This window comes from Fusarium tjaetaba (genome assembly GCF_013396195.1).
Source record: "Fusarium tjaetaba strain NRRL 66243 chromosome Unknown NRRL66243_c0000384, whole genome shotgun sequence".
Lineage (NCBI taxonomy): Eukaryota > Fungi > Ascomycota > Sordariomycetes > Hypocreales > Nectriaceae > Fusarium > Fusarium tjaetaba.
In genome coordinates, this window is record NW_023501580.1 from 137220 (window position 1) to 157300 (window position 20081).

General features: G+C 48.4%; 5 protein-coding genes across 5 annotated transcripts; 3 read left to right on the forward strand and 2 right to left on the reverse strand.

The window, feature by feature from the left end:
* Positions 1 to 134: 134 nt before the first annotated feature.
* FTJAE_13096 (histone H2A) lies at positions 135 to 994 on the reverse strand (the record flags this gene model as incomplete). The annotated part of the gene is made up of 3 exons (XM_037346203.1): positions 135 to 323; positions 378 to 509; positions 884 to 994. The coding sequence occupies 3 exons, from the start codon at positions 992 to 994 to the stop codon at positions 135 to 137; spliced, it is 432 nt and encodes a 143-aa protein (XP_037199895.1).
* A 2328-nt stretch (positions 995 to 3322) lies between these two features.
* On the forward strand, positions 3323 to 4153 carry FTJAE_13097 (uncharacterized protein; the record flags this gene model as incomplete). The annotated part of the gene is made up of 1 exon (XM_037346204.1): positions 3323 to 4153. One exon carries the CDS (start codon positions 3323 to 3325, stop codon positions 4151 to 4153), a length of 831 nt encoding a protein of 276 aa, XP_037199896.1.
* Positions 4154 to 12871: 8718 nt separating this feature from the next.
* Positions 12872 to 14844, forward strand: FTJAE_13098 (PIN4; the record flags this gene model as incomplete). Its single annotated transcript, XM_037346205.1, has 3 exons — positions 12872 to 13225; positions 13274 to 14732; positions 14783 to 14844. The coding sequence occupies 3 exons, from the start codon at positions 12872 to 12874 to the stop codon at positions 14842 to 14844; spliced, it is 1875 nt and encodes a 624-aa protein (XP_037199897.1).
* Positions 14845 to 16438: 1594 nt separating this feature from the next.
* Positions 16439 to 17631, forward strand: FTJAE_13099 (alcohol dehydrogenase; the record flags this gene model as incomplete). The annotated part of the gene is made up of 2 exons (XM_037346206.1): positions 16439 to 16643; positions 16694 to 17631. The coding sequence occupies 2 exons, from the start codon at positions 16439 to 16441 to the stop codon at positions 17629 to 17631; spliced, it is 1143 nt and encodes a 380-aa protein (XP_037199898.1).
* A 344-nt stretch (positions 17632 to 17975) lies between these two features.
* On the reverse strand, positions 17976 to 19102 carry FTJAE_13100 (uncharacterized protein; the record flags this gene model as incomplete). The annotated part of the gene is made up of 3 exons (XM_037346209.1): positions 17976 to 18720; positions 18769 to 19018; positions 19066 to 19102. The coding sequence occupies 3 exons, from the start codon at positions 19100 to 19102 to the stop codon at positions 17976 to 17978; spliced, it is 1032 nt and encodes a 343-aa protein (XP_037199899.1).
* Between the last annotated feature and the right edge of the window lie 979 nt (positions 19103 to 20081).

Here is a 20081-nt window from a genome sequence, read left to right on the forward strand (position 1 = left end):
GGACGTCCGCTCATAACTCGACGCGACGCCCCCATTGAATTCGAATTCAAGCATTTCTGCATTAACATCCCATATACCGGTTTACTGCATGTCCCAAAGAATAAAAGCAAAATAGAGCCTTAAACGATACGTCTTTAGCCTTCAAGTGCCTTGGCCTTCTTCTTCTGCTCGACCTTGAGCAGCAGAGCGCGGTTGATGTGTGGCAGGACACCACCGTAGGCGATTGTTGCACGGATCAGAGTGTCGAGCTCTTCGTCACCACGAATGGCAAGCTGGAGGTGGCGGGGTGTGATACGCTTCACCTTGAGATCCTTTGCAGCGTTCTGTGATGAAATGTTAGCGTTAATTCCAGGCAACAACATGACTCATAAACTTACGCCTGCCAACTCGAGGACTTCGGCAGTCAGGTACTCCAGAACAGCTGTAACGTATACGGCAGCCTTGGCTCCCACACGCATCTTCTGTTGGGTGTTCTGCTTGAGGAAACGCTTGACACGACCGCAGGGGAACTGGAAAATATCACGTCAGTACGAGTTGAAATGAAACCAGCAACCCTTGATAGAAGTATTTCCCGAGCCGTCTTTGTTTGCGCATTCCGTCATGTCCCGTTTCAACCCCAACATGCATACAAACAACGTCAACAACCGCCCCAGAATATCGGTGCCCAGTTGCCGAACCGTCGCAGCAGCTCAAACGCGCAGCGAGGGCCAAATGCAGGATGCGCTGTCAATTTGAAAAGATTTTCTCGTCGTGCGGAGATGCTCGACGCGTCGGGAACGGATCGTGAAACTTGAGATATGTGGGATGCGGGACATGGAATATGCGCAAATCGGGCGACAAAGCCAGCCCGTCCTCCTCTTCTAACTCTCAGGATGAGACTCACCTGAAGACCAGCACGAGCAGAGTGGCTCTGCTGCTTCTTGGTGCCCTCAGCAGCGCTCGTCTTGCCGCCGGAGCTCTTTCCGCCAGAAGACTTTCCCTTTCCACCAGGCATTGTCGATATGATCGCGTAAAAAAGTCGTAAGATAAAAGTATCAAAAATTTAGGGATGAACGAATACGGGTTCGAACGCGGTAGCCGATCGGTCGAAATGACGATTGATGTTGTTGATGTGAAAAACGCGGGATCGAGAGTTCGTAGTGGCAGAAATTTAGCGGGCTGCGGTGCGGTGCTGATGTTGTTTCTTCAGGCAGGCTCTGGCGAAGGGCGAGCTTGCGTGAGATGCGGTGCGGGATTGGATGGTACAGAGGTACATGCCTCAGGTAGCTTCTGGCTGCTGGAAGCTTAATTGCTCATTGCACTTGGCCGATGAAGAAGCGCTTCTCATTGGCTGAGTGACCCGAGATAAACCCGGCCATCAAGCTGGGCCAGCAAAGGCTGTGTGAGAAGAGGTCCTTGGTTAGGGATCACCAAAACAGGGTTTGTGGTGCTGCAAAGTCCTCAAAAAGGGTAAATATAGATCAAAGAAAGGTAGCATGTTCAAGAAAAACTTCTTTCAAGCTCCTAGAGGTGTTGGCGGAGGAGCTCTGTTGATACTTACTTGGCTCATCTCATCTTCGTTTGCTGTCATGCTTGGAACGGGTTGCCGCATATTCACAGCTGTGTCTCACCCGGAGATTCTTGAATGCCATAAAGATGATACAGCATGTACTGGCATGGCTGCTGGTACAGAGGCGGTATTTTTTCGGTTTCTGGCAAGTCAGGGCATCTTGGTAGACACTTGATGAGATGTCGTTGTGTATTGAACAGTTGAAACCCAGGCTCGGTTTGGAGTTGATCATGTCCCGCTGTGGCTGAAGTGTGGCTGTTCTGGCTCCTGTTAGCCGAGCATTTACCTGACTTACAACCACCAAACCGAGCAAATGCTATTATCTTCCTTGCGTACCCTAGGTTGGTCTAATACTTGGAAATCAAGTTGACATGAGCATTAAATGGACCTATCAGTCAATTTTCATAACATCATATTACCTGTTCAGATATGTTTCTCCCTCGGGGTATGCGTAGAGTCTCTCAATCTTACCAAGCCATCCGACCAGGTCTTTCACACCTGTCGAGGGCCTCAGCCCAAGTATTTGCGTTTTCGATTTTTGCCAAACGCATTCCTCATGTATTATGCACGTAGCTGGTCGTGGTCGAGACAGTCATCCAAGACACTTCCGTCCCGATTACTGTGTTCTGCTCTCTTGCTCGTTTCATGTTGCAATATCTGCTGCTGGCACTGCACTGCACTGCAGGGGGGCCGCCACTATGAAGGCGCCTTCCACATTCAAGAGAGGAAGGAAGGCGAGCTTTACTTTCTCTAATTTTCCCACCTTCTCCCGCTATCAACGAATTACTTCATAATTTTCTCTCAACTCCTGCTTGCAAATCTTTTCGTTGCACATCACCAAGCCCCTAATTCACTCTTCAGTAATCCGAGGGAGCAAGAAACCCTCACATGTTTGGCATGGCTACTGCTACGAGGGTTCACCACTTACCGCCAGAGACCCTCGACAATATTATATCGTTTCTCCCACAAACTGATCTAAAGAATCTGCGACTCGTCCACCACAGGTTTTCGCCATTGGCCACGCGACGGCTGTTTCGCCGCACTCGATTACTCGCCCGAGCCAAAGAGAACAATAACCCTCAACGTTTCATACAGCTCGCCAAGTCTAAATTGAGTGGACTTGTCCGGGAAGTTAGCTGCGATATTTCCAGCATAGTACACAATGGATTCTATTATGCGGAGCAAGACCAGTTCGAGTTCGTTCCTATCTTCTGGGATGCATTGCCCCTTCTAGCTCGCTTTCGAAACATTCAGACTCTGCATCTGTGTTTTGACTCCGGCTTCGCATTGCATGATTTCAAAGCAGGCTCTAGTCAGTTCAGGAGTAGGGTATTGAAGACTGTTTTTCGCATTTTGATGGGCACATTCACTAAGGAAGTGCCAAAAACCATCGACACATTTTCCAGTGCCTCAATCGAGATTTCACCCTCTGACACCCCGTCATATCCGATTACTCTATCCGCTCTCATAATTTCCAACTTAGGGGATTATCATGACCCGGAGCTCACGAATATGCCCGAATTCAAAACAGCCATGGAAAACATCAAGGCCTTGAGGCTTGACATAGCGCAGCACAAAGGAAGGTGGGGAAGATGGGAATTCACAGAGACAACTGCGATCCCAAATCAATGCCAAGAGATGTTCACTCAGCTACCTCTCACTTGGCTTTCCTCGACGGTCGCTGCCAACCTACAGGTCCTCTCGCTACATTACCAGTCATATTGGGGCTGATTCCCCAACATTGATATACGCCTTATCGGCGGAGGTAACGGAATGCTCAAGCTCAGAAGCCTTTCATTGGGGCACTTCGTCTTCAGTAATCAAGGTGAGGTCGACTGGATAACTTCTTTAGATCTCGAGGAGCTTTTCCTCGCAGGCTGCGCCGTCCTGGCCAAACACATTGGCCATCCAACCACACAGAAGGGCTTCTGGACTGTTGGCCGCAATTTGTTTTCAACGGCCAAGATTGGGGGAGAGGTGGAGAGGACTTGTTTGTGTTGGCATGAGATCATTTGGAAAATTCGCACTTGTATGCTAAACCTGAAACGATTTTGCATCGTCCGCCAGCCAGGCCTAAGTTACCACTTTCGAAAGTTTTGTGAAGTCGAAGGCCTTAGCGACTCCGAACTTTCCTCTGACCCAAACCTCTGGCAACAATTTATGGACCTCAGCGGATGGGACCTCCGGTCTTGCGAAACGGCGTTTCAGCACTTTACATGTGCCACGTCGCCAAGGTTGTGCCTCGAATCAGACGCTTTTCTCTGCTCCCGTTCCGGTCCTTCTACGAGCTTTATTAACAATTCCTCCGGCTACAATTATGTTTCTCACAATCCCATATACACAGAGCAAGCCTCATATGAGGATATAGAAGCTGGCCAATTAATCAGTAACATGGAAAAATTGGCGACGATCGAGGTTATTATCCTACATTCTATGTTGTTCAAGAAAAACGAAGAGCAGTATATGGGCGCTGAAAAGCTGAGACTGGTGCCGAAGATGGGCACTCATGACACGAATGGATACATGACAGGCTTGCTGAGCCCTCTGCTTACATCTCTTGAGCTCTCTCTTCTCAAGAGGACATTGTATCTTTCAGACCTTTGATGAATCTCGGCAATATGTTTCTTGAGCAAGCAAACACATGAGAAGAATGTTTTAGACCCATTCAGAAGCCAAGTAAGGCAACCCTCGTGCTGTTGGTTTGTGTTATCACTGACTTGTTTACAGTTATGATTGAAATAGGCATGCGAAGGCCAGGGCGTGGATGAAGACAGAATACAAAGGGGGAAAGACCAGTCAAGAGACATGTCTGATACCTGTGATGCCGGACTCCATCAGCTGAGTATGATATTTCGATTGTATCTAATGCATCAGTCACTCCTTGGAATTCCGTTTGCTATCCAGTGAGGATGTCGTGAAAACGGCCAAGCTTGTTTTTGTGGGTGGAAATATCTTTACAGTATTGGGGACATATGTGTACCAGATAGCATCACGTTCAAAGATCTACTTCAGATGTGTTCCGTGAATCTTCGCACAATGTTGACAGAAAAACTCGAAGCAGAACGCTGACGCCAAAGACAGTTCGCATTTGTCTGCTGCGTCGCGTCACATGAACAGTGTGAAGCAATTGAGAATAACACCCAGTCAAGGTCAAAGCGGCTACTATTGATCAGCATGTTTAAATCAAGGGCGGACTTTTAGGATTCTAGTCCACAAACTGTGAACGAAGTTATGACAGCAAGAGTGCCGTGCAGATGATAGGAGGGAAGTGAAAGGAACCGACTAGAACACTTCCATGTTGCACTCTACAGAAAAGAAATAAATCAGGGAAGTCTTTCCAACGTAATATTGATTTAATCGCGATATCTCACAGATAGTAGTACTGAGCTTCACTATCTGTCTCGCTAAGAGGGTCACATAGTGTCTGTCACCAGGAAGTGAGGGATACCTACCGATGAGGCGGTCCAATCCTCTGAGAAAGGACGAAGATTCGACTCTTGACTTATCTCCAATCACTAACTTCCTTTAGAGAACAGGCTTCTATTGCAAACCTGAAGCTTCAAACCTTCGTGTTCGGACCATTGTCAACTGGGTATCAACACATATGATCCCTTAATGAAGAGATGATGCATTACATATCGAACGAAAGCCCCAGCGAGTATTTCACAGTCCCAGCAAAGGATCTTTTTGAAATGCCATATAATCTGTCCCAAACTTCTCATACTGGTATGTATGTCCATTCAGCGTATGTATCAGGAAATTCCAGTCTCATCTTCTTCGTCCATACCCCTACGAGATTGCCGAATGAAACTCATGTATTGAACCAAAAATAAGTTACTGTTTTCACCCTAAGCGGAGTAAATGCGGTGATAACTCTCATCGGCATGCCTTTCATTCTGCTTCTGGTTGATCTAGTTCCTCTGGTTGTCGCTCATGTATGGCTCTCTCTCAACGAGCGAACGGCAAGACACACAAGATTGGGGAGATTTCTTTTCTTGCCACTCGTCAATATGTCCTTTTGTAGTTCAAGAGCTTTTATCAATTGGTCCCAGTGATCATCTTCCGTTTTAGGGTTCTTTGCACATCTGTGCTTCACTGGAAATAGAGGATTTGACGACAAACCCGTGTCAGAACATCCACGCGGTTTTTGACGCCGTGTAAGGCCATTTGAGGTCATTCAATACCTTAAAGAACAAGTCAATCGGGAAGTATGTAAAGGTTCAGTTGATTATTGTGCTGATTTCACTAAAAGATTGCAAGTTCCAGTGGTGTGATTTGAGTACTGTATCTTGAAGCTGAGTGGCTAGTCGTCCGAATTCATCACCCATGACAGCGACCTCCAAGTACCCATTGCCATTCCATCCCATATCACGAGATTTTGAATGAGCGAGGGACAATCTACTTCTTGACGTATAACTTGGGGCAATTTCTCTGTTCCTGGGCTGGTCTTCGGCCCAGTGTTCAGTCTCAATGAGATCCGATGCGGGATGAACTCCAAAATGGTCGGCATGTCGACCCATGCATAGGTCTGACCTCCAAGAAGACACTTAGGAGCATAGCCACGAGAAAAGTACAGTCGGGCGTAGGCGTTGATGCCACTGGTAATATTCTTGAGCTAATGTTCGGTTCATAATGGTGCTCATCTTAGTCCACTTGGTGTGGAAGAGCTTGTGATATGCGTCACGGAATTTGTCACTGAATCAGGTCGCCAACATCTAGATTCTTATAATGAGCTTCAGAACCGACATCGATTTGCTCGCTGTCTTTACCTCACCCATCTCGCTCAAGTTTCCTCGTCCTCTCCTTGTGTCTCACCAAATGTATAGTATCCATGTCCGTTCTACATAGAAGCACCTGATATGCCATAGCAGCCTCAAAGCTGTCACCAAGACATGTACAGCCGCTTGCAAGTATCTTACCTTCCTTGATGCTTTCGAGCTCAAATTAACTTGTGTGAATGGCAGGAGTCATATAAATGTGAAATCTTGTTGATAGATAGGGTCGTGGGGATGCCTTCAAGACCTCCATGTCTTCATACAGCACTCGTCGTGTTTCTTCGGGATGTACACCTAGTCAGTTAGGCTCCTTCTCTACCCTGCACGGGTTGGCTACGTAGGCATCTTGTCCGGCTTGGTTGCCTTCTAAATGCTTGCTGCGACGATCTCATATCGGATGTTCTAGTGAGGTCTGCTGAGCCGGCCTGTCTTTAGACGGATCAGATATCGTTCAGGAGTCCTGGCGGTGTGGACTCGGTGGTAGGATACAGGGCGAGATATTGCAAAAGTGATGCTGGGTGAAGAATGGTGACCTAAATCCTAGTTATATGGTGGTATTGTGCAAGGGAGAGAAGACAAGACATAGATGGCTGTGGTTGTTGTCCAATGCTGGTCTTTGGGGGTGACAGTGAGGATGATCAACATGCAAGCTTCTGGTTATGTGCTTCGGTGATGAAACAGCCAGTCCAAAGGTCTTTTAATATGATCTAATTTGATCTCAACTTTCTAATATCTAGTTAAGCCTTTTTATTATTTAGGATAGAGGTCACTAAGCTTTCCTGCCTGCTCTAGGCATTTATGCACATGACCACATTGTTGGACCCAGTGGTTGGTTCATAGCTGAAGCATTACAGCTCACTTGGCATGTGAAAGTAGAAACAGTATCTCGATGTCCATTCGAATCTCATTACAATATCATCAGTGAGAATGAGGGTGAGGACGACGACGTGCGGATGGCCGCTACTAGAGGGACCTGGTCAGATCATGCCATGTATTGTACTACAAATGTAGTTTATATGACAATCAAATATCGCACGTTCTGATGATCTCCAAACACAAGAAGTTATCAATATCTACAAGGCGAAGCTCCAAAGGATTAAGAAGTCAAGATGGTGAAATTGAAGTGAAAGGGATTGATGGGCGACACGCAGACCTCACGGAGCAGGGAAGCTTCGGACGCTCAGCTCAGGTACCAAAAATAACTACAGCAATATTCTAAATTTACCCTACGTCTTTTTGTCATTTACCAGTTACTTACCCTTGGCAACGTCGCTTCAACAGATCCGGGAATGGCTCCGTAGTATCAGCGAAAAGAGGCGAGTTGAGAGCTGAGTCTGAGTGGTCAGTGGTGAGTAGGCGAGTCGAGCTGCATGCTGCAGCTGCAGCCGTAGCTGCGGGCAAGAGGCGAGGGCGGAGGCCTGCATATTGGATGCCGATAGAATGGCACTTTGGGAATGATTTCCACGGTACTGTAGATCTAGCGTCAGATCCTGTGTCGCGTTGGTGCCTGACCTTGCCTCCTCATTCACTCACTAAGACCAAGTCCTCTGATCTTCACAATGAAGCAGTGGCAAGTGTCATTGTGGCGATAATATCATGGAAGCAAGCCGTGAGGCTCATCTCATGGCGAAAAGGGAAATGGGGCGTTACAGCGGCTGACGCCGATCCCCCACTAGGCTTGAATGATGAAACATTCACTTCTGGTTGGTGACTTGTAAACATGGGATCAAGACATCAATCAATCCTGAACCTGCTGGAGGTCTCGGGGCATGAGACATCACAACGTCGTAACTGGGCCAACTTGGAATCTGTGGGTGTAGCCAAAACGTCTCATGACCGTATTTACTCTTGTGCATCATGTTTCAATGAGACACGTGCTCTTACAAAGTGGTGGGCAACAAAAAGGTTGGACAACCATAATCATGACTTCAAAGCAGGGTAGACAGGACTCAAGCTTCATCTACAAGAATATTGCACATCTTATGCTGCATGGATATCATATATGCTTACTCCATAGATCGGTTCACAAAGGATGCCGCCGCGTGTTTGCGCGGACAGACCAACAGAGAACAGACCCGGGGAAAAGATCCGTCTGCCGGAGCTTCTAGAGCATTTTCACGAGGGTTCGTTCATCTTAAAAAAAAGAGAGTTCAGGGGTGTCGACTGTCGGCCGCGTGATCTATGAGCCGCCATCTCCGGGGGAATGGACAACCGAGCGACGGCGAGATGAGGCTAAGCTGGGATGCCTTGGGAAGAAAAAGACCCTCTGTTTTTTTTTATGTGTAGGGGACAACGGCGAGGCGAAATAGGATGCGCTAGTGAGGCTTCTCGAATTTGACAGGCGAGCAAGAGAAGAAAGGAGATGAGGGGCCAAGCGATGAATACCGTCTGTGGTGACATGCTTTGTTGACCACTCGTTGCTTGTAGATGAAGTAGGTCTGCAACATACATGAGCTTCATTCGAAGTGTGATCCACCCAAGTTCGATATAAACAATACGACAGACCAATACAGAGGGCAAACTCAACTGGAAAAAAGGTCTGAGAACAAGCTCGTTCTCTTGCTCTTGGTCATAGACTCAGCCCCTCCAGCTAATCAACGCTCAATTTCCAGGGACCCGGGTCCCCTCGCTCGTCTCTCCTGTACCGTACCAGGGCTTACGGACATGGGACACGAACGACGACCCAAAGACTGGGGAGTCCCCTGAGATCAGGCTGGGCCCCTGATATCGGCCCAGGTGGGCGGGTTAGGATGACCCTGGCCTCGTCATGGGCATTGGGAACGAACAAAGAGGGGCAGAGTTTTGGAAGTTGGAAGAAGCACTGTAGAAGTAAAAGGGGGTTCAGGAAATATTATCACCTCTTGTCAGTTCAGTTCAGTTCAGTTCAGTTTGTCGTGAAAGAATGGGCTTTGTGTCTTGTGTCATGTGTCTTGTCTTGTGGGCAATGACGTGTATAAAATGGGAATTGTGAGGATTGGCGTCTCCCAGGTGATGCATATTTTCTTTTTCCTCCCTCTCTGCGGGCTCTTTTTTTGTTTTTGCCAAAAGTTTATTATTCATTAGAAAGTCTTACATACTTTTTGTACTCCACTACTTGATTGGCTTCCCGTCCGACGGGCCGCTCGCATGTACCGCCGTAGACGAGGAGACAGAGAGTCCTGCTAGTTAATATGAAAGTCAAAAAAAGAAAAGCAGCTTTTGGCTTGCAGTAGAGATAAGTCAGGTGCTGTTATGCATACGCTCGGATAAAAGGCAAAAAAGTTATGGACATTTGATGGCCAAAGTGTTCTGTCAACAAACAAGCGGTAGACGATAGCGCGTACTAATGAGAAAAGCAGGGCAGCAGACAGACCTGACAGGGTCAGGAAAAGAGCCGCAGCAGCATCATTGCACGTGGCTTTGACGATGAAGAAAAACCTAGAATAGAGTAGTCGAATTTCCGCATGAACATGCCATTCTAATTGAGGCATCTCAAATCTCCCTTGGCAACCCCTGGAAACACGGTGCAAGTTGAGAGAGGGAGTGAAAGAGAGACAAGCCATGTCACCTCGTCTCTGTCTCTTCTGTCTTGTCTGTCTGTCTCTTGTGTGATGGAGAGTGACTTGACTGTGTGAGGGAGGTGATTACGCTGCATGAGCTAGGTATAGCTAACGACAACGTTAGGTTAGCATCATCCGGGGAGCTTCAGTGAGCAAGCCGGCCGGGTGTGTCATGAAGGAGGAGCTAAAGATACGATGCGAGATGGAGGATGGAGCAGAATCATTACAAGATGAGACGCCAGTTAGATACGATACCCAGCCAAGATTTTCCGCCGGTAATGACTATCGATCTGCGGGACTGACTTGTCTCGTCTCTGTGAGTGTTACAGTTGGATGCCTCTGACTGACAATGACAATGACAATCTCATCTCGACTCTTTTCTCACACCATCCATTGCATCCCCTATTTCCCTTGGGTAATGAAAGTATTGGAACAGTGCTACCCAACAAGCTGAAAGGATTAGAGGTTGTGCTTCATAGCCTACCTCATCCGTGCATTATATCCTATCCTAACCTATGCTGAACTGTGACCCCAACTGAGTCAATTGCAGGTTCATGCATCACATCGAGTCAGGTCTTGACTGAGAGTCATTTGCTTGATACCCAACTGAGCTGGTTAAAAAAAAATGCGACACGCAGGCAGGCTTGAGCTTGTAACCTATACGTGCAGTAGTATACCTCTAAAGAATTAGCTGGTGTTACCTGGCGATGCACGTAATACCAGATCTGAATGCATAGCGGTATGCACAACATAAAAAAGTCGCTCCAACATTTTTTGCTAGACATAATAACATCCAATCCGTATGTACGTCTCTCGTCGATGTCCACAGACACAAAGCAAACTCCCACCACAATTGGGCGTGCCCAATAACATGCGGTCCACTGAACCCTGAGCTAAGAGATACCGGTGTCGGGATGACGTTGCTCGCACTGTTGGAGCATCTGCCACAGTTGGACTTCCAGGGATAGAGCATCTGATTTGCTTCTCTACAACCATCACGAGGTGTCATTCTGCAGCCTTTCCACAAAAAGCCTCAGCATCGAACATCCAATACCATCAGCCTCTTGTACTCTCAGCCTTTCAAGAGGCTGACGGCGTATCTCAAATCAAGGCCGACCTACGGATAGTTAAAGTGGTGGCTTGACGAAAGCCGGCCAGCCTCCCCTCGTTCCCGGGCTCAATCACTTAATTTTTTTTTCACAAAGCCCCCACCATGAGCTAAGAATTTAGAAGTGCATTTCGATCTAACTCACTCAGAGTAAGTGTAGTAGGGGAAAAAAAGAAAGGCTAATATTAGACACTGTTTAAAGGTAGCAAGGCTTTCATTAACGGTCGAGTTAACCGGTATTGCTAGCGAATTAGATACTACCCAAATAAGTTGGAGTCGTTGAATGAATGAATGATACCCGACAATTAGTAGTGAATGGATGGATCTCTTGAACAATGGAATGGTAAATCTCAAGGGCCACCTCATGCATGGGGTCCCAGAACAACCCCTTGATGAGCATCTCAGGGGATGGGCATGCTGGGGGTTCCACAGTGGACTTCTGACAGCTGGAGAATAATTGAACTGCGCTGAAAACCCCACCAATTTGCGCCGGGCTTGGGGGGTGTTCACCTCAACTAAGTTCTTCTCAGGTGGCTCATCACAGTGTAGGCACTGTGCTAACGACGCCGCCCCATCCCACCTCGTTCGTTCATGGATCCCCAGGAGAGAGGGCAGAGAGAGAGAAAAAATAAGGGCCCCTCTGTGGTGCTGTGACTGCTGAGGAGTCAGGACAGAACCTGAGAGGAACCTAAAGCTAGAGGAAACCTGAAGGGATTGGAAGGGAAAGTTGACGGGAAACTATTCGCCGTCCGCTGTCACCTCCCCAACCACATCCACCTAAACTAATTGATCCCCTTCTCAATCAATCAATCAATCGAATCCTCTCTCTTTCTTTGGTTACAACACCCCCGTCTCCCGTCTCCCGTCCGCCGTTTTCCCGTTCCAGATCATCCATCCATCACTGAGAACGTCCCGGACATTTTGCTAACTGGGACCTGTTCCATCTTTCTTCCTCCCCGTCCGTCCCCTTTTCTACCTCTGACCTCTCTCTCTTTTAAACCTCATCATTTATCCTCCTCCTCCTCCTTCCCCCTCTCCTCCCCCGATTTTTAGTCGACCTCTTCTCTTCCTTCTTCCTCCCTCTCGTCTCGTCTCCCTCCCTTGATTACTCCTCCTCCGTCATTCGCAAGCTGGTTCAGCCACACCCCAACAGCCCTTACGTCTACGAAAACCTCCATTCGACCTATTTGCACCAACGAGGAGACGAGGCCATCGCGCGAATACAATTCCCCCTTTCGCACGACTATTTCTTGCTCATTAGTAGTCTTTTTATTAGCTGCTTTTGAGACGTCGCTGGTTTCCAGGGTCATCCGCCTATCATCTTTTGGCTCCCCCAGAAATATCGAACTACGACCATTAAGTAACGCTCTTTGACGTTACTCCGCCATTTTTGCCAGACCTTGGAATCTAGGAATCTGGTTCATTCGGCCTCCTTCGTTGTGCTGGCTGTATTTGTGCGCCTCTATCGCCACCCAGGACCTCGCAGCGCCTTCGTTTTAAGCCTCGCGCATTTGTTGCCCGAGGCCTCAGTCTTGTTTTCGGCATCTCGCTACACCTGACGGAACAAACTTTTGTGGTCATTGACCCTGAGGCGAAACCCCCGAACCTTGTTTCACTCGACTCTTCTTGAGCACTTTATAGACAGACGGTTTCTTCTGCGCCTGGTACCCTCAACTTTACTTAGCTACACCGCTTTCACGACCGAGACCCACGAGCCAACGATTTGATGCCGCATTTTTAACTGCTTGTTACGCATCCCCCGATACCCCCTCGCGTCCGCATTCCTGACACGCTGCACATTCTGTACGTGTCAGCTTGATATAATCCTCAAGAAAAGCAGGTAAAGTCGACTGCTGGGTAAAAACAGCAGCTATTTGCCAAGCTGGATCCCGTCATCACAATGTCGCAGCAACCGCACGATATGGGTTACCTTGACTATGGTACATCAACCAATCGCTCCCCGAACTCGAGACAGAACTATGCTACAGCGGGTGGTTTCGCTGGCCTCTCGCTACCTCGCCAGTCCCAACGCCCTTTTGATGCTCCCCTAGGCTCTTCTGCTCTTTACCCTGCCGACAGGATCGGAAGTGGGTACAACCACCGTGGTATGGAGAACATGGCTGGTATGCAGGGTTACATGCTGGATAATGGTCAGGCTTGGAACTACAACACATCTGGAGTCGCCACAGTTAACGGTGCCGTGAATGGCCCTGGACGACAACGAAACGTGAACCGACGAGCCGCTCTTCCCCAGGTATGTACATACGGAAAATTTATAATGACTATGTCTGATCAGAAACAGAACTGGACCGACCACAGCGCTATTGGTATTCATGGCAACCATGGAGGTCTTCAACCCTACCAAGGAGGCATGAACAACAACCCCATGTCAAATGGTGGTCTCCGTGTTGAGCACCCCGGATCTCACGGCTCTCCCACTGATCTTCGATCAAACACCTCAGACGCCGACCAGCTTATCCCTACAGCTATTGTTATTAAGAACATCCCTTTTGCCGTTCGAAAAGAGACTCTGGCTTCTATCATGCTTGACATGCACCTCCCTCAGCCATATGCCTTCAACTATCATTTCGACAATGGCGTCTTCAGAGGTCTGGCTTTCGCGAATTTCCAGTCTGCCGAGGATACACGCATGGTGATTGAGGCGATGAACGGCATGGATGTCCATGGCCGTAAGTTGCGTGTCGAATATAAGAAGATGCTCCCTGAGGCTGAGAGGGAGAGAATTGAACGCGAGAAGCGAGAGCGACGAGGTCAACTTGAGGAACAGCACCGTGCTCCCATGCTTCACCAGCAAAGCTCTATCCAGTCACTTGGCAGTCTCTCACAGTCCCAAGCTAGGGGACCGTCGCACCTCGGCATGCTCGAGACATCTCGTGTTCAGTCTCCCGCACTGCCCATGCCAGCCGATGTTAATTTGAACGACCCCCAGACTCTCCAGTTCTACACCGAACTGGTCATGTTCCGTCGTGACGATTCCCAGGAAATCCTGGTCTTCCCTGCTGGTATCTCTCCCGAGCATCGACGATCCATCCACATTCTCGCACACAACATGGGCCTTGAGCACCAGTCTATGGGTGATGGCGAATCGCGCCAGCTTACGGTGCTGAAGCGACAACAGCCGTCACCCACCGCCCACATCCACAGTCAGCCAGGCACCAACCTGGACATGCATAAGCGTGGCCTCAGCCGGGCTGCTACATTTGACTTTGCTGCTGACCGTGAGACACGAGCTGCCAGCAGCAATTACTCCCACATGATGGGTCGACAGGGTCCCACTATCGAGCTCCCGGGGAGCCCTGAAGGCAACGGCATCCCCAACAACCTTCGAGCCGCCAAGAGCTTTGCTGATCTGCGATCCTTCACCCCCAGCCCTTCGCAGGCTTCCTCCAGCTACCTCGCTCCATCGGGAATGAACAACATGGGTGGTAGCTCGACTGCTGCTCGCTTCGGTGACTACATGGGAGGTGCCATGTCACCTTCCGGCCACCCCGGCAACTCTGGTACCCCTGGACCCAAGAACGACTCTGCTCTTCTGAGCAGCCTCAGCAGCCTGAACTTGGGCTACGACTCCAGCTCCATGCAAAACCAGGCACGAAGCACTCCTGGCGCTATTGGCAGCCAGCGCCCCGGTAACAGCTCTAAGGGAGCACCTGAGCGACAGCCTCGCGGACCTGAGTGGGAGACCAATGCCGGATTTGCTGGGCGACGTGCTAACGGCCACGCCACGCGCGGTAGTGGTGGTACGTCAACCGAGATTTGGAACAATTGAACACTGGCTAACTCAAGATAGACTCATCCGACAATGGAGCACGCGTCGGTTCAAGCTCAACCAACGCTTCGCGATATCACTGAGTGTGATTCTTTGGCCACCCCTTGACGGGTTAGGCCGACTACAAACTGCGCGTATCATTACGGATTAACGACAATGACCACGACGCATTGAAATTTTGCATCGCATTTGCTTTTATGACTTGTAATACCGACATACCTGGGGAAGTGATGGCAGGAATTTCACTTGTCTTGTTGAACCCCATTGCATATAGTTTACGTGGGAACGGTTTTATGACTTTTGAAGATTGTGGGGGACGACAGTGGCCTAAGGAAGTGTGCGTGTAGCCTGGCCGACTTGATGACAGTTACCGATGAGAGAGAGCATGGGATAGGATATCTGGATACACAAATGTTTTCGACACAACTGGGCAACCAAAGATGTACAAGGTCACAGACTACAGACAGAAGCACTTGGCAGCACGCACGCATGCACGCATAACCTGGAATACCCTCAAGGACGTATGTACCCCCGACAAGACCTACGACCACTATCACCACCACCACTTGACGATTATGACGCTTTTACGACGTTACGTCTAGACAGCTATACCGGCTTCTCCTCATCAGGCTGTTCAGCGTCAGCAAATGGGAGGGGTTGCCTCGGCGACTTACAACCTACTACTATACCCACCAAATCAAATCAAATAATTTCTGTCTAGGCGCTGTTCCTGGCATGACCGCGACGATGAAGACGACACATTTGGAGACGCCCGAGTCCGGCTTTTGGACCAAGGGGCACTGAAAGGGGCCGATGGATGGACGAGTGCCAAAGAATATGGGTGTTTTTTGAGTCGATGCCCGGCCCGGCCCCGTTGGAAGGAAAAGAAAAAAGTTACAATATCTGGTTATCTGCATTACAGTTGAATTGTCTTGGTTCATGGTTCATGGTTCTGTTACAGTTTCTGTTTATTCGTTTTTTATTTTATTTTTATTTTATTTACTTTTATGTACGGATGGATGGCTGGGAGTGGTATTATTCTGATATCTCACTTGATTAATTCTTGATCTGCCTGGTCGCGGTGACTCAAGGAGAGTTAGAGATGGGGTGTTGGCATGGGACGCGTGTGGGCTATTTGGCTACTTATCGTTGAGAGGAGAGAGATGTTCTGAGGAAGTTGTAAACACGAATGAGAGAACGAGCAGAGAGAGCCAAAGAGAGATGAGATATGCCTTGCGAACAGAGTGTACTGATTAAGCAGTGACGTGCTGTAATATGTGTTGTGTTGTACTTTGGCTGTTTGAATAGATGATTTGCTGCTTGTATGTATGTATGTATATCACCCAATGTTTGACCACGCATTATGAGAGTTACTTTTCAACAACGCATCATTGAGATCCACATCTTTGTATTAAAACTCGAGCGTCTACTCATCTTCAACTCGTGTGATGCAACTCATAACGTTTCGCCGAGCATCAACAAGACTTGATTATTAAGACATTTCTTCATCACGGGCGTCGATACCTGAAACGATCTAGTCCTTTCCTCTGATAGGGCGACCACTTTGAAACCTCATCCACCAAAAGCGACGTCATCTCCACTTGTAAGAGAAGCATTGACTGATAGTTGACGTCGTTTGTTCATCGTATTGATACCATTTTCCTATTTATTTTCATTATGGCGAGCTTTATCTCTTCATACCTACCGTTCGGAAAATCAAAGGACGAAAATATGCCGGCGCCTGAGAAGAATAGACAGTGGACTACGGGTCAGGATGGCCTTGATAAGCTTGCTTTTGGGGAGGGTGAAGTTCCCACGCCGAAGGAGGGGGAGGTTTTGGTCAAGGTTCTTGCTGTTGGGTTGAATTATCGCGATACTGAAGGTAAGTTGTTTCTGATATGGAAAAAGGGAGGTGATACTGACTGTTGCAAGTTATCAACGGTGATTATAACCACCATGCCTCTATCCAAGACACAGGCGCTCTGGTGCCTTGCTCTGATATGTGCGGCACCGTGATTCAGAGCTCATCACCAAAACTCAAAGTGGGCGCTCGCGTCATGTCCATCTTTAACCAGACGCATCTCACAGGCCAAGTCACTGAGAAAGACATGGCCTCTGGTCTGGGTCTCCCTCTTCCGGGCGTTCTGACAGAATATCGCTGCTTCTCAGCCGATGCTCTCGTCCCCGTGCCCGAGTCCCTCTCCGACGAGGAAGCAGCGTGTCTCCCAATCGCAGCAGTAACAGCCTGGATGTGCATCAACGGCATGCGACCGCTCGGCCAGCCAGCTGACGGTGCTAAGAAGATGGAAACTGTTCTTCTACAGGGAACAGGTGGTGTAGCGATTGCAGGACTACAAATCGCCAAAGCAGCTGGTCTAAACGTCATAATCACTTCCTCATCCGACGATAAGCTCGAGCGCGCGAAGAAGGATCTCGGCGCGGACACGGGGATCAACTACCGCACGCACTGGGAGTGGCAAGAGCCCGTTATGAAGGCGACGGCAAACCACGGCGCGGACATCATCTTCGAGACGGGCGGTGCGCGAACGCTCCGCAAGTCATTCGACTCTGTAGCCTTTGGCGGGCTGATCAACTGCGTGGGGTATCTCGCGGGCAAGGAGGAGGAGCAGGACACCAGCGGCCAGGTGGGCGTGAATGTGCTCGCGCTGAGGAGGAATGTGACGCTCAAGGGGATCCTGAACGGGCCGAAGGATCGGTTCGAGGAGATGGTGGCGTTTTATGAGAGGCATTCTATCCACCCTGTTGTGAGCAAGGTGTTTGGGTTTGAGGAGGCGAATAAGGCGTTGGAGTTTTTGAGCAGTGGGCAGCATTTTGGAAAGGTTGTTGTGAGGGTGTCGAAGAAGGAATAGAGGAGAGAACTACATGAGCTATGAGATAGATAGATAAATAGATGCTTGATATAAGTGAGTGTCATTTGTGTTACGTTGCGTTGCTATCGTGTTCATTCGTTTCTGGCCTGGTTATCGTGTGGTGTAGCACCGAGATGACTTGGCAGTACAGTCTGACACAGACACAATCAATCAACAGTTCTGGTTAGAGAGTTGTGTCAAGGCCTCATTATGATTATCATTCCATTGCCTGGTGTCTAGTAACCCCATGAACCCAAAAGTGAGAACTCCCCTTGTAATGTACAAACCCAGCTCCTGATTCTCATGACTTGTATATCCACGAAAGTGCTTTTGTTCTATCGTAATTACAAAGTCTTTGGAACAACTCGCACATCAGAATCGACCAGGTCCAGCCTGTTGATCAACGGCGCAAAGATACAATCCTGAATCGGCTTAAGAACAAGAACAACTCGATTGATGCGCCATCCAAGCAACGGAACTAGAGCCCCAATGAATGCATCCGTGAGGAAGTGATTCGCAGTAGCGACAATAGTAATAAGCATGGCTGTCGGCCAAAGAGGAGCGAGGATGCGCATAAATCGATGCGGAGAGAATCGACACATACAAACTGCAAAGAAGAGTGATGTTCCAAAGTGCAAGCTCGGCATCGCAGCGATAGTCAATTGGAACCGATTATTGTTCCAGACATTAGCACCCCCAGCTTTACTATGCAGAACATCAACGAAGCCATATTGCTGCGGTAGTAATCTTGGAGGTGAGCATCGCCAGAGCGTCACGATGACGAAGGCAATAGCGTTATCGACGGCGATTGTACGACGAATTCGTCGAAAGGTTGGTGATGGGAGATAAGTATAGATATAGATGAGGAAGAGGATGCCGATGCTGATGTGGGAGTAGTATATCTTTGCGAGGATGGGCATGAGCCACGGTTGCTGGTTCATTATGTAAGACTGGAAGTATTGTTCGATATCGAGGCCGAAGAATGATTCTAGAGTGAGGATTTGAAGGGCGTGGTCTCGGGCGCGGGTGAAGATTGGCTCGTTGCCTGCGATTGCTCTGGCTGATACTGCTCGAAGGCCTTGGTAGATCCTACAACCATCAGTATATATGTATAAATCAGCGTGATGAGAGAAGTACCAGTATGTCAAGTTCCAGTACCAAATCTCTATCAAGAACGGAAATTTATTGAAGAAGCGAGATAACAAGACGAAGAAGAAGTTGGGAGCCTTGCGAACTGGACGCTCGATATGTTGGAGGAGAGTGGGCTTCAGAGGAGGTGAGTCGACGTATCGTTGGTCTTCAACATCGTCTAGTGATTCGTTGTACGTGACTTGAGTGTCTCGTCGTCTGTTGATAAGACATCCTACAGTGAATGCGACGACGATGACTTGAAGGTGTCAGTGAGATGTAGCTTAGAGCGTGGTGTTGACTTACACACTGGTTCGACCACGTTCTTTGAAGCCACAACCATGATTGCGATAAACAAAAGCAATAGAATTGAAAGAAAATAAAACACAATGAACCCAATTATATATGATAAGGATGAATAAATACCGTGTCTATAAAAGAGGGTGATTGATGTAAACTGCCCATCAAGATCTATTCAGAAGAGGGAAAGGAAGAAGAACGAAGGACAAGTGACAGAAACAAGATAAAGTAAAAGTCCTAGATATAAGTAAGGTAGGCAGGCAGATAATAAAAGAAACAAAATCTGCATGCAAGCCAAGCATAGAAAAGACAAGGTAAAGTTGCACGAACAAGGAAAACTTATTAGGGTGTGGTACCAAACAGGGAATAAAGCACAAGACACAGCAGAACCAAACATTGCAATGAATGTCACTGCCATCGGAGAATAGGAACAGAGATACCGATGCTACTCATATCACACCCGGCGCTTGACCATTTGAAGCTGTGCTATTCTATTCTGTGGCCGTCTCAAGACGTCACTTGCAGCAGAATATCCCTGCTCTCACAGTAGAAATAACCGTCTGATCCCCCTGTTCTCCAAATCTGTGGATACTATCTCTATCCTAACCTCCAAGTCCAAAGCCTCCGCGGATGCCGTCGGACTTTATAACATCTAACTCGACCACATATTCAATATTAGTACTCCAAGCCTTACGGAGTGCAATAATCTCACAGACACAACACGTTGCAGTGGCTGAGACATAAGCTCACCTCAGCATTGGGCGGGTACAGTGCAATAAGCTTAACCAACACAACTGTATCTCATCTTATTCCCAGTATATTACCCTTGAAGCTTAATGTACTCAAACACCAATCTCGGCCGTCGAGTGACTGCAGCGGCACATATCCCCCAGCGTGACGTGTTGCCAAGTGTGAATATGCACGCGATCAACACAGAAGGGTTACACCTGGCCCGACATGGCGATAAGTAATTGGTACAAGCAACTCGATAAAATTACAATCACAGTGGAGAAGACGTTGTG